The 14,380-nt window shown below is 37.7% G+C and overlaps 1 protein-coding gene across 1 annotated transcript in view; it reads left to right on the top strand.

Annotated features, from left to right (window-relative positions):
• Positions 1-14,380, top strand: part of LOC102006383 (amine oxidase [flavin-containing] A) — a gene marked incomplete at its 5' end in the record, with an annotated part of 82,185 nt that overhangs the window by 40,067 nt on the left and 27,738 nt on the right. Inside the window, 1 exon segment of the mRNA XM_005408999.2 lies at positions 14,129-14,233. Coding sequence (XP_005409056.1) covers positions 14,129-14,233 — 105 coding nt within the window.

Genomic DNA, 14,380 nt, shown 5'->3' with positions numbered 1-14,380 from the left:
AAAAAAAAATAAAATAAAATAAAAAAAAAAACAAAAACAAAAAACAAGAAATTTTATACAGACACTATAATGTAGTATGACCAAGCCTTACTGGACATCAGAATGATGTGGGATTTCTGGAAAACATCCATTCCCTGACTGTACTACTGATTTAGTAAATCTAATGATATAGGCCCTATCTTCTTCATTTAAACAAGCACTCAAATGATTCTGAGGTTCTTCTGCAAATCCAGCAACACTGGCATGGTGACACACATTTGTAATCCCAGCATGTTGTAAGAGTTGCAAATATTTTAATTGGTCGATATTTCATTAACCACTCTAATAAACCCTTATTCACAGAATTAGTTGCATCAGATAGTGGACAGGGACAAGCAAGCTGTAAAAAGACTCCCACCAGGTATAAGATGTTGGGGTAAGAGATAATCACAAAACAAGTTCCTGGATTATGGTCTTGTGAAGGCAAAAGGTCAGAAACAACTACAAAAAGGAATGCAGAGAAAGGAAAGACAAAACAGCAAATGGGTGCGAGGGGCGGGGGGACAGGTGTGGGCTGAGATCGATTGCTCAGGATAAATTGTGAACCCTGGATCCCAGGCCATGGAGATGGGAGGAGGGACTCTTGTGAGTTAAGAATAAAAGCACACAGCTTCTCAACTCTCTGATATGCCTGTCTGTGTGTATGGGCACCACTCTTGCAAGAGTATGCATTGAAGCCTTGCTTTTGCTGCCTCTGGAGTCCAGTTTTGGGGGATCTGGACAAGTAAATTCATTTCTGACAATGCTGAGAGGCTGAGGCAGGATACTCACAAGTCAAGCCGAGCCTGAACAACTCAATGACTTAGCAAAACTCTGTCTCAAAATAAAAAATAAGAAGGGCTGGGAATTCAGCTCAGCGTGAAGACCTTGAATTCGGTCTTCAGTACTATAAAAACAAACAAAACAGCAATGCTGGCAAATGGAAAAGGTTGGAGTCCAGAAGAGTTTACTATATCTACTGACATTTATATGTCACTCTATAGCAGAGTATTTCAACCTCAGTATTGACATTTGGGACTGAATAATTCTTCATTGTAGGAGGCTTCCCTTTGCACTGTAGGCTATGTAGCAGCATTTCCTGCTAAAGTATCTGTAGACATTGGCAATTATACTGTGGCAGCCGCAGTTATAGCTCAGTGGCACAGTGCCTGCCTGGCAAGCATGAGGTTGTGAGTTCGATTCCAGAAAATAAAAACAAAAGACAATTATACTGTGGCAAGTGAAATCTCCCATGATTGAAAACTATACTCTACAGGGGTCAAAGCCCCTTTGGTCTCACTAGTTATAGTGATATTGATATTTCTAGATCAAATACGTTAATACTGAAAGCTGCCTTTCCTAAAACTCTATGTTCCCACAGAAAACCTTCTTTTTTAAAATTTATTTTAAAAATAAAAGAAGGAAAACATATTAACAAACAGACATCCATTTACAAAATAGTGTAAGAACAATACGAACAATACAGAGTTACAGACAAAGTGGTAGGAAATTAACCATGGTTGTTCTATTACATATTGATATCTTCAAAGTGGTTTCTCAGGAAAACAGAGACATGCAAGATTGATCAAATAATTAATCATTAGCTGTTCCTTTCAGTAAAGCAATAGAAGTCAGTAGTACAACTATGATAGCCATCCAATATATACATACATAAATAATTTCCCCTTCTTTTCTCTTTCCCTCACCCCAGTTGCTCTTTACTTTGGACATTTTCCTTTCATTGCACAGTGTCTATCATACCTCCTAATTTTTATTCACTCTTTCAGGTTCTTACACTAGGGAAACAATATGTTGCTCAGAAAACCTTCTTGAAATGGCCCATCCATCCATACTGTCTCAGCTGTTCCATTCAAGTACTAGACACACGAGATTCCAGTATCAGCTTGCATGGATTTTGGTATAAGAGAGATTCTCCCTCAAACATTTTCTATAAGATTACCACCCAAAATAGCCAAGAGATCACAATACACTACAGTACTTTACCAGCCCCAAGATTTAGAAGCTGAAGACAGTGTTATCAAAAGTCCCTGGTGAATTTTGAGTCTCTACGGGATGGTAAAAGCATACTGATTTGGGGACACGTATTTCTAAATTTAAGATAAAGCCTGAAAAATAATAATTCATAATTATAATCATAAGAATTTAGACTGTTAATTTGACAGATTCAGAACAAAATTAAGGGAATTCTTAGTTTTCATCCTCATGTCATTTAAGACAACAGGGATCTTTATCATCTTTTCACCTGCTCCCTGGTATTCATTCTCCACCCTACTTTATGTCGCTATCTTCTCAAGTGAAAAGAATCCTCTCTGGATGTTAGAAGTAAGATGACCTCACTTAGGCATGCTGTTCCAGTGCATTTTCCCATTAACTCATAAAGCTGCCATTTTTAATGAGGCTTAAAATAAGAAAGGGTTCTACAGCAGGTTCAGGCTTCAATGTAAAATCCTTTGTCATTTGGACCATTGACCCAGCAGACACAGTAAAATTTGAAATGTCATGACAGACATACCTCTAGCAGAAGAATTTGTGCAAGGACCTCTTAGAATTTTAGAGTGAAGCCATATATGCCCTTTGCTGCTGACAGCTGCTCCTCATTTGGAAAGAAGTTCCTTGCTTGTATGTGGGTCCTGGTAAAAACTGAATGACTGACTATCTGAAACCAAGTAACCATAGATCCAAACTGTGCATATGATTGGATCATAGAATCAAATTGTGCATATATCTCCTTCACTACATTATGAAATTAGGCATACACAGCATTCTTTGTAACATGGAAATGAACAGTCTAGGAGGCACAAGCAAACTATGTGAGCAGGAGGTACTTCAGGCTTAAAAGATACCTACTTCTGCTTTGGAGAGGCTCGTCCCTTAACCCATATATATAACTTCATGGAGAGTACCCTGTGAGTAACTGATGGAGGAGGATAGAAATATATGCCTAATTTGCAGAAGGATCTGTACCTTCCATAACTTCCAAATATAAGTGGATGACCGGGGCTGGGGATTTAGCTCAGTGGCAAAAGCGCCTGCCTGGCAAGCGCAAGGTCGTGAGTTCGGTTCCCGGTACCGGAGAAAAACCGAAAAAAAAAAAAAAAAAAAATAAGTGGATGACCGCTTCATTTTAGCGCTTGCTCAGGGCTGGCCCCTAGTCAACACTGAACAGATATCCTCCCAAAGGCAGAACTTCAGGCAGCATATCTGCTGTCCAGCTAGTACATATAGAAGATAAGCTGGTGCCTTCATCTGTTTTCCCTACAAAACAAACCTGAAAGCATTGGTTGTGCTCCTAAAGCAGACTTGGAATCAGTTCCCAAATTAACTCCAGGTAAGGTAATGGTACATTAATGAGTTTCTATATCTTTGGGCAACTGAAGCTCAACCCCCTTAGAGAGTCCCTTAGGAACTGTGTGGAATGTACCACAGAATTGCCCCACTAAGAATGGAGAAGTAGGTATTTTCCCCATGTCCCCCATCGGCTGATGTTCCCTTGGTAAATGTCAGAGTCCCACTATTTCCACACTATCCTATCCCTTAAGCTAAACAAACTCCCAGTAGCCCAGAAGAAAGCCCTCAAACAGAAAAGTAGAAATACTAAGTTTCAGTTGCAGAAAGTGGGAAGGTAACAGAGGTCTAGGAATGCAGTATTTTACCACAGCTCCAGGTGAACTCAGAAGTAGAATGTGGGGCAGGGCATCAGCAGCATCTACTACAGCTGAAGTATGGGCCTATGCTCGTTACAAACAAATTTGAAGGACTCACACCCTTTATTTCAAAATTTACTGTGAGGCCCCAACAACCAAAACAATGTGGTATTGGCAAAAAGACACGTATAGAACGATAGGACAGAACAGAGAATCCAGAAATAAACCCTTACATTCATGGTCAACTGATTTTTTGACAAGGAGAGCAAGACAGTTTTTTGAGGAAAAATTATCAACCAATGGTCCTGGGGTGTAACTCAGAAGTAGAGCACTTAAGCATGCATGAAGCCTGAGGGACCTAGGTTTGATCCCAGCACTACCAAAAAAAGAAAAAATTAAAACGTATTTTAGACAAATATAAGAGGTAATACTATAAAACTCTTAGAAGAAAAATAGGAGTAAATCTTTTTGATCTGAGGTAGACAATGATTTACTTGATGATACCAAAAGCATAGCAACAAAAGAAAAAAATAAATCTTAGACTTTATCAGAGCACTTAAAAAACATTTTGTAATTTAGATCTCCCCAAGAAACTGTAAAGGCAACCCACAGGAAGAAAATATCTGTAAATCATTTGGTATCCAAATATGTAAAGAACTGTTACAGCTCAATAGTAAAATACTAAACAACTCGATTAAAAATAAATAAAAGACTTGAATAGCCGCTTCCAAAGAAGATATGCAGATGACCAATAAGTACATGCAAAGATGATCAACATCATCAGTCAGTAAGGAAATCCAAGTCAAAACCACAATGAGGACTTCGGTGTAGTGGTACATGCCTATAGTCCCAGCGACTCAGGAAGATTGCTTGAGCCCAGAAATTTGAGGCCGGCCTGGGCAACACAGTGATAGCCTCTCTCAAAAAATTTTTCAATTGAAGACCACAATGAGATCCCATTTCACACCCTCCAGAATAGCTATAATCAGACAGAAATAACAAATACTGTATTACAGAGGATGGGGAGGCACTGCAACTTTCATATACTGCTGGTGGAAGTGTGAAATACCGCAGCCACTTTGGAAAATAGTTTGGAAATTCTTTAACATGGAGTGTGGAAAAATGGCTACTAATGAGTAAAGATTTCTTCTTGGGGTGATGGTTGCACATTCTGTGAATATACTAAAACCATTCCATCGTAACTTTTAAGTGGATGATTTATAGGATATATAAGTGATACATTAATAAAGCTGTTAAACAGACATTCATCCTCACAGGGCAACATTTTCGTCTTTTTTCTAACTTTTTCTAACTTTTTTCTAACATTTTCGTCTATTTCTCCTGAGTTAATAGTATTTGTGAAAAAGGAAAAATATTTTTTAAAAGCTATTCTGCCAGTGATCTTTACCCAAGAGACTCCAGAAGAATGTGTTTTTATTTTAAATGCTTTGTTTTTCATTTGTCAATATAACCAAAATCCCTTGAGAAGGATGCCATAATTATTCATTAAAAACCCTTCATTCTTGATGCTAGAACATCATTTACAACTGGATGTAATGGTTCTTTTTCCAGAGCTGGAGCTGCAGAACTTAGGTGGCCACTGTGTTACCAGCTGGTCACTATGCAAGCCTTGAGACAGGCAGGGGCTGAGAATATAATGCATTGTCTGGTCATGAACAAACATGCAGGAATGTTCTGCCAGCACTTGAAGTTGTGCGAGAGATTATAGATAACAATTTGGTATTCATAAACATAGGGGGCAGAGACATTAAAATGTAAACCATAACACTGTGCAAATATAATAATAAAGCCTGATGCTGGATGAGTTCCCCAGGGAAAGGGTGAGCAATGGAAAAGGAAAAGGCTGAGGATGGGACCGTGGGGAATTCAGTGGATCAGAGAAGGGAGGGTCTTGGGGAACTAGGTGGAGACTTGGAAGAACAAGCACAGTAAGATGAGGTACTATCAGTTGCTAAGGCGATGAATTATATCTTTTTGGACCTGGCTATAAGGAGCTCATTAGTGACCTTAGAAAAAAAGGAAGCTGCTGGATTTTTGAGGAAACAGGTCAGACTTTTGGAAATAAAAGAATATGAAGGAAACAGAGTTATCATTTGAATGTAACTGTTAAAAGAATGCAGGACTAGAGGCATGTAGCTTAGTGGCAGAGTATGTGTTTAGCATACAAAAGCCCCTGGATTCAATCCTTAACATATAAAAAAAGAAAGGGAAGAAGATAATGACAAAGAATGCAAAGAAAATGACGAAATCATAGATGTTTTCAGTGATTCCATGCAGTGTATAAAGGCTTTTTCTCGGTAGAATGGAAGCTATTTATGTTTGAAGAGAGCTTTGGTACCTGCATTTGGAAAGGGGAAGAAAATTACTTTAATTTTTAATACAGTATAATACTGGCACATTATTTAATGGGTCTCTTCTTAAATGATTTCTTTACTTAAAACATTATAAACCATAGAAACCATCAGAATATTTCTCTTACAGAATTTGTCACAAAACAGTGGGAATAAACAGGTCCTGAGGAATTCGTATGGCTTGGACAGGCATGTTCCTAAACCAGTCTAGAATCTCTTTGTGCCAAAATGATTAAAGAAAGACAGTTGGCAGCTTCCCCAGTGACCTGTGATACTATAACAGCACCCACTTCCTTTTGTTTAACTAAAATGTGAAGGACAGAAGTAAAACTCTTCAATGTACCAATCAGTAAATGTACTTGCTTACTATAAACTCTGCTTATCTTATAGGACCAACAATAAAAAGCGGTGTGGGAGCTATAAACTGTGATCTCCTGTTAATAACCTCCTGTTATGAACATGAGTAGATTAAAGCTGCAGTTTCTCAAAGATATTTAAGTTTTTGAGGAACAATTTGAGGAACATTGTGTTCTGCTCAACATCAACAATTTCTTCTATGTCAATCAGTTAGAGATTTAAAGGCCATTTTGGAAAGGTAGTAGTTTCAGAGCATAGGCACAAAAGGCACTTCACTGTTAATCTAGATGTTTTATTTCCTTTGATTTTTAAAGAGCAGCACTCATTCGGAAGTACTATTCCCAGAGTTCCTGCCTTGTACACTTAAGTAAGCAAGGAATTGCTTGCTGAGGAATGCTTTAGGATTGCAAAACTGCTGATACCTCAGTGAGAAACTATAGAATCACGCCTAGAAGAACAAGAGGGTCCCTGCTCTCAGGTAGTACTTACTCAGCTAAGAGACATCCTCCGGTCCTCCTACTGCATTACTTTTAGGAGTCACACATGCAAAAGTAGTCTCAAGCTGTCCAGTCTAGAAGTATGCCATGGAGGAAGTAAGACCTTCCAGTCCCTTGTGAGAAAGGAAGAAGCACCCTGTAGTTGCCAGTTCCCCACATACATACATTTCTTTGGTAGATTGACATTTTCTGTGCACTGAGAACAGAGAAGTCAGAACTGACAAGGGTGAAACTAATGAAATCCTTATCAACAGGATAGTCCTTTGCTATAATAAAGGCTTAGGTTATGAAGGGCCTTTTAGAATATTCCGTGGCTCCCATTCCTTAGGAAATTGCTAGGCCAGATTCTTCAATCTTCTACAACCCCTCACTTCCAACACACTTTGTGTGTTTATTGAGGCTCAGACCACAGGGGCCGTAGGACCTTGTGTAAACATTGAACTTGCCATCATTCTGTGAAGAACTTCCTTAGGACTATAGAACACATTTTGTTGAATTACATGTGTAATACTTACTGTCCCCATTTAGAGAATATTTAAGTTGAGACTATTTCTTGAGAATAAATGCATTTTACAGAGGAAAGTGTAGTTTTTTTAAGATTTCAATTTAGAGAAGAATTATAACAGGAACCAGCTGTTGTGAAGGCTGCCCAAGCTATTACTTAACCCCAGCCTCTCTCCCCTTCATAGCTATTTCTGTGTCCTGTGTAAAAGCATTTTCTGAAGTTGGCCATGTTTCCCTCAGCAGTCATTTTTATGCCCCTGGAACTCCTTCATCTCTATTTTTACTCCATAGAAACAAAAGAGATGCCTGTGGAAGATGGATAAGTTTTTTATTTCAGAGTTCTCTTTCTTCTAGTGGGAAAGTTTCAGATGTCTTTAGAACAAACCTACCTCCGTATGGCTCATCAACCATATAGAAGGCAGCCAAGTGTATTTTATTAGGAAAGGCTTTGTGGGCAAGAAATTTCCCTTCTATTTACTAGCTGCTGTCACTGGACTTTACCTTCCTCATTTATAAAATGGAAATATTAATAGTGCTTGCCTTCATAGGCTGAAGGGAGCATTACATGAGATAGTGCATATGAAGAGGTTCAGCCAATGCTAGGTGTGGAGAAAGATTACAATAAATGTTAGTGATGACGGTAGCAATGATGATAAAGGATTTGGAGTGGAAAAGTTGTATTCCAACATTTCTTTTTTTTTTTTATTTTAGAAATAAAAGGAGGAAAATACTAACAGACAGACAACATTTTACAAAATATCAAAGGATCAGTACAGACATTACAGAGTTACAAACAGAGTGGTAGGGAATTAACAATGCTTGTTGTATTACATATTGATATCTTCAAAGTGGTTTCTTATGAAAACAGATATAGACATACAAAGCTGATGAACCAATGCCTCACTGACAGTTTCTTTCAGCAAGGAAATACAAGACAGTAGAACAGCCGTGTTAACTATCCTGCATATACATACATACAAACTTTATTCCAACATTTCAGTACAGCATTTTCAGATAAGAAATAAGATCATATAATCTAACAAGTTCATTTAAATTTGCTGTGTGGAAAGTAAATTCACTTCTTTGTCACTTAAGAAATGTGATATATTTTTACTCAGTTGCAAGGTAGGGGGCTGTATGCATGTGTTATTGTGTCTTGTGTCCCTGCCTTGATGGTCAAGTTTATCTTGATCCTTTTTACATCATCTAACAACTTCTAATTTTGTGCAGTTCATGCAGTTAGACTTCATACAAATATTTATTTAAGTAAAAATCAAATTCTTATGCAAAATTGTACTATTAGAAAATATTTTGACCTTATAAATATTGAGGAGACATTTATTATTAAAGTATAATTATCCTTCTGTATCTGCAGGACCTCCTAATCAGGAGCCCCTGTAAAAACCAAAATCTAAGGTGCATAAAGTTAAAAAAAAAAAGCATAGTATTTGCATATAACCTATGCATATCCTCCCATATACTTTCTCTAGATTGTTTATAATACCTAGCACTATGTAAATGTTACATAAATAGTTGTTAAACCATATTGTTTAGGGAATAGTAATGAAAGAAAAAAGTCTGTATATGTTCAGTACAGATGCACTTTTAAAAATATTTTTGATCTGCAGTTGAGTTGATCTGTAGCTGCAGAACACGAGGATACAGAGGGCTGCCTGTAAAAGGAATTAAATTTGTAAATAAGACCTTAGAAACTATTTAGTCCTAAGGATTCACCCTCCGCTCACTCTTGCTTTTGCTTAGCACAATACATGACACTTGATGTAATGAAGTAAGTTCACTAGATTACTAATAATGAGCTGTCTTCATGTTAGAGATCTTGGTACCAAGCCATAGAAACTAACTTGTTTTAACAGAGAATTTACTAAAAGGACATGAGAGAGATCACAGAATGAATATGAGGCTGGAGGACAATGCTTCAGAATGAACAGAGAGCAGGAGAGCTCTGATAAGTTAGGGATAGGAACAATAGCCATGGTCTTTGTAGCATGAAGCATCTCCTCAGCATGCTGCCCTGAGGAAAGAAAACCCACATTCCACTTTCTTCTATACTTAGGCAATGGTCTCCAGAGGCAGAAAGTGTGATTGACCAAGATCAGATTACAGGCTCATGGCTGGGCTCTATCAGGAAGTGGGAGAAAGGAGGGAGGACTCTAACCTATCACCTTCTGTAGTGGAAGCTTATACCCAAGACCATCCTTCCTACATAGTTGTACGCAAAGGAGTAGTGGCAATTTTCTGAAAAGAAGCCAGGGGATTACTGGGAAAGAATGAATGCCAGACAGCAAAAAATAGCTCATGTGTATTAGTCCACCTTACTAATATTCTTGATATCAGCTATAGTCTGTAGTCCAACCAGTTTTTACTTAGCCTGTATAGACCTTAAAATAATGATCTGAGTTGTTCCACTTTGCCATTCCTCTTCTATATGAGGTCTGAAGACAGCCTTCCATGTATTTATCCTGCACTTACGAGGAGCTGGGACTATTGTGGCCTCAGCGTCAGACACTAAAATGAGTTACCTTTATTTAGTTTTACATTTGTTGTACATATTTATAGTACATAATAATTACATTCATTTTAGGAAGTTGGTATATATACATAGCATTTCTTAATTCTCTTTTTTAACCCCCTTCCCTCCCTTTTCTCCCCCTCCCTTCATCTCTTGGACTCCTGGACCCTTTCATTCACATAGTCATTTATATGCATTGGTACATGTACACAGCACTTCACAAAACCCCTGTTTTAAAATCTCATTTCCCTCCCTCCATATCTTAGTTCCTTTCCCATATGCCAAAGATTCATCTCATTATTTCCTATTCTCTTTCATTTTGCACTTTATTTATATATTGGGATTCCAATATAAGAGAAACCATGCAGTATTTAAGTTTCTGTGTCTGATTTACTTCACATAACATTATGGTCTCAAGGTGCATCCATTTTCCTATAAATTACTCAAACATCCTTTTTGTGGCAAAATAATATTCCACTGTGTACAAATACCACATTTTGCCTATTCATATGTTTGTTGATGAAAACTTAGGATACTTCTAAGCTTTAGCTATTATGAATTGTGCCATTATTAATATGGGTATGCTTGTATCACTGTTGTATGATGTCTTTAAATCTTTCAAAAAGATGACTAAAAGAGGAATAGCTGGATCAAATGGAATTACTATTTTTAGTTTTTTGAAGAATCTCCATACATCTGGGCATGGTGGTGCACGCCTGTAACCCCAGCCCTCAGGAGGCTGAGGCACAAAGATCGTTGCATGTTCAAGACTCACCTGGGCTACAAACTGAGCTCAAGGCCAACCTGAAGTGTGTAGCAAGACCCTATCTCAAAAAGACAAAAAAAGAATCTCCATACTTATTTCCATTGTGATTGTACCAGTTTGCATCTAGCATGCCCATCAGCAATGAAGAATGGTTCTTTTTCCCTGCAGCCTCTCCAACATTGGTTATTATTTGATTCATGAAAATAGCTATTCTGTCTGAAGTGAAATAGAATCTTAGTGTTCTTTTAATTTGTATTTCTAAAATGACCAGTGATGTTGAACATTTTTTCCTGTATTTATGGCCATTTGTACTTTCTCACCTAAGAAATGTCTATCATTTCAGATGGAAACTTGTAATTTGGTTTTTAAATTTGACGGGTCTAATTTTTTTTAGTTTATATTTTCTAGCTATTACTCCTTCAATAAGTAGCTGGTGAAAAATAATTTCCCCTTCTCTAGGTTGTCTCTTCACTGTTGGTGGTTACCTTTGCTATTCAGAATCTTTTTAATTTGATATGATCCCATTTGTTGATTCTTATAATTTCTTGTGCAATCAGGGTTCTGTTCAGAAAATCTTTGCCTACACCTTTGTCTTCAAGAGTTTAACCTATTTTGTTTTCCAACAGATTAAATGTTTCTGTTTCAATATTTAGATCTTTGATCCATTTATATTGATTTTGGTTTAGTGCATGGTGAGAGATACTGGTCTAAGATCTATCTTCAGCATGTGGATAGTCAGTTTTCCCAGCATTAATTGTTAAAGAGGTTCTAGTGAAAGTATTTGGCCCCTTTGTTAAAGATAAAGTAGCTGAATGTGCCTAGAGTTGTTTCTTTATCCTCTGTTGTGGTCCATTGATCCACAAGTATTTTTTGCCAATACCACACTGTTTTTATCGTATAGCTTTATAGTATAACTTGAAGTCTGAGATTGTAATGTCTCCTGCCTTGCCCTTGTTTTTCAGGGTTGCTTTTGCTGTTCTAGGTGTCTTCTGGTTCCATATGAATTTTAGGATTTTTTTTTCTAGTTCTGTGAGGAATACTATTGGGACTGCATTAAATCTGTATAACAGTTTTGGAAATATCACTATTTTGACCATATTGATTTTGCTTATCTAGCAACAGGAGATATTGTTTCATTTTCTAATGCCTTCTTCAGTCTCCTTTTTCAGAGTACTGCAGATTTCATTGTAGCTGTCTTTCACTTCCTTGGTTAGACCAATTTTGAAGTATTTCTCTTAACTTGATGTTACTGTAAAAGGTATTGTTTCCCTAATTTCTCTCTCAGCAAGTTTATTATTGGTGTATAGGATCATTAATTTTTGAGTGTTGGCTTTGTATCTTGTTATTTGGTTATTAATTCTCGGAGTCATTTGGTGGACTTTTTGGGTCTTCTATGTAGAAGATCATGTCATCTGCAAATAATGGTAGTTCACTTCACTTCCTGTCCATATTCCTTTTCTTTCTCTTGTCTGATTGTTCTGGCTAGTACTTTAAGAACTATATTGAACAGTAGTGGTGGTAGTGGAAATCCTTGTCTTGTTCCTGGTTTTATAGGGAAAGCTTTCAGCTTCTATTTAGTGTGATGTTGACTGTTGGATTTTCATAGATGAATTTTACCTGATAGTGATAAAGACCCTTTATACCTATTTTCTTCAGTGTTTTTTTTTTTTTTTTTTGGTTTTTCTCCGGTACCGGGAACCGAACTCACAACCTTGCGCTTGCCAGGCAGGCGCTTTTGCCGCTGAGCTAAATCCCCAGCCCCTTCTTCAGTGTTTTTATCATGAATGAATGTTGGATTTTGTCAAGTGTTTTTCCTGCATCTATTCAGATGATTAGGTGATATTGTCCTTATTTCTGTTTATGTGGTATATATTTTCTTAGTTCAGCTTCTGTAGTTCATATGTATCTAATTTCTTCTGAAGGATTTGTTTCTTCATTTTTTTTTTTTTTTGTACTGGGAATCGAACTCCGGACCTTGCGCTTGCCAGGTAGGCACTTTTGCCACTGAGCTATGTGCCCAACCCAAGAAGAAAAATTTGAAACCTTAAACTATATAAAAATGAGGAGAGAGAAGAGACAAAGGATCCTATTGGAGAGTAGAGGGATATTCATAGAATTAGGTAAAGGTAACAGAAGAAGTTGATGAGGAAAAAAGAAATTATGTGGAGAATAAAAATAAGAGAGAAAAAAATTAAAGGGAGGAAAAATTTAAAAGAACAGGAAAAAGAAGAAATAAGCAAGGAAAAAGGACAAAGAAAAATATATCAAACCTCAATAAACTAGTAAAAAAAAAAAAAAGAAAGAAAGAAAAAATACTACTCAAGAAAAGAAATGGAAAAATTTTCTTGTGAGTTTGACCACATGGCTTTTCTCCCAGGATCTGTAATTTTGAGGCAGTGTCCAAGTCAAGATATGCCCTTGCTAATGCTGGTAGATAAAGAAAGCAATCAGATCCCAGATACATGCTGAATACAGGCATCAGCAGGCCATAGGGTGAGGGTGCCAATGCCTCAACTTGCAAATCCAGAGCAACTCAGGCTGGGCCTGGCCTCTGGCCTTTGCAGCAGGGCCTGTGTCCTTTAATTCAAACCGTCAGGCTGTCTCTTTTCAACTGCGGCCTGACTGTGGCTGTATTTTACCCAGTCACTGTGGAAATGTGGCACTGAGAGCACTAGGGGTGGAGCTATACAGCTACTCTGGCTCCTGGGTTCAAACAATTAACTCTTCCCCAGGATGGCATCCAGGCAAGCACTTTCTCCAGGGATGTGGCAGGCGCTTATACTAGAGTCACTCACCACCTGTTGCCTGTAGAAGGACTCACTGGGAGTACAGTCCCACACTCTCCCTGCAAATCACAGCAGCCACCAGTCTGGTCCATTCTGCTGTTACATTTCTCCTTGAGGCCTCCTGCGGTCCCCAGCATTCACTTTCTCTCCATAGGTTCAGTCTCCACAAGCTGGAAGATGGGGAGAAAGTGCAGACAGTCTCTTCCCTTCTCCACATTGTGTTCTATTTCCTCAGTTTCTCTGTACCTTTTAATTTTCCTGCCAGATCCCTCCTGGTTCCCAGGGATCTATATCTTTTTTCGTCTCCAAGTTGTTTTCCTGTGTTGGGATTCTAAATCTCAGAGTCTCTGATTTATTTTTAAAATAAGTAGATATTAATCAAAAGGTATGGTTTCTTTTAAATTAAAAACAACTAACACAGATCTGGGGAGGTATGCTGATCTTATTAAAATTAGGTCTGTGTAAGTACAATATGTTTACTTTCTATCAAAGAGAATGCTCCTGACACAGTAAAAGATTCCTGTTACTTTGAAAATGACTGTCTTAGGTTAGTTGCTTCTTGTGTTTTTAGAATGCCATCCTTACTTTAGGTATTACCCTTTACAATTGATTCGCTTTGCTCTTATGTTCCAGGGGAAAACTTATCCTTTTCGGGGAGCATTTCCTCCTGTATGGAATCCTCTTGCATATTTGGATTACAACAATCTGTGGCGGACAATGGATGACATGGGAAAGGAGGTAAAATATGTGTTGTGTTTGCACATAACCAATTGCAGAAACAACAGTGGCAAGTATTTATTATCTTTCCATGCGTAAGGGAACATTGCTTTGGACATTGATACACATCATTTCCACTGCACTCAACAATTCTGCAGACCTGGTAGA

The sequence above is a fragment of the Chinchilla lanigera genome, unplaced genomic scaffold (genome assembly GCF_000276665.1).
Source record: "Chinchilla lanigera isolate Chin_1 unplaced genomic scaffold, ChiLan1.0 scaffold00115, whole genome shotgun sequence".
In the NCBI taxonomy this organism is placed as follows: Eukaryota; Metazoa; Chordata; class Mammalia; order Rodentia; family Chinchillidae; genus Chinchilla; species Chinchilla lanigera.
The sequence above is the reverse complement of the archived record's forward strand: the minus strand, read 5'-3'. Positions and strand labels throughout refer to the sequence as shown.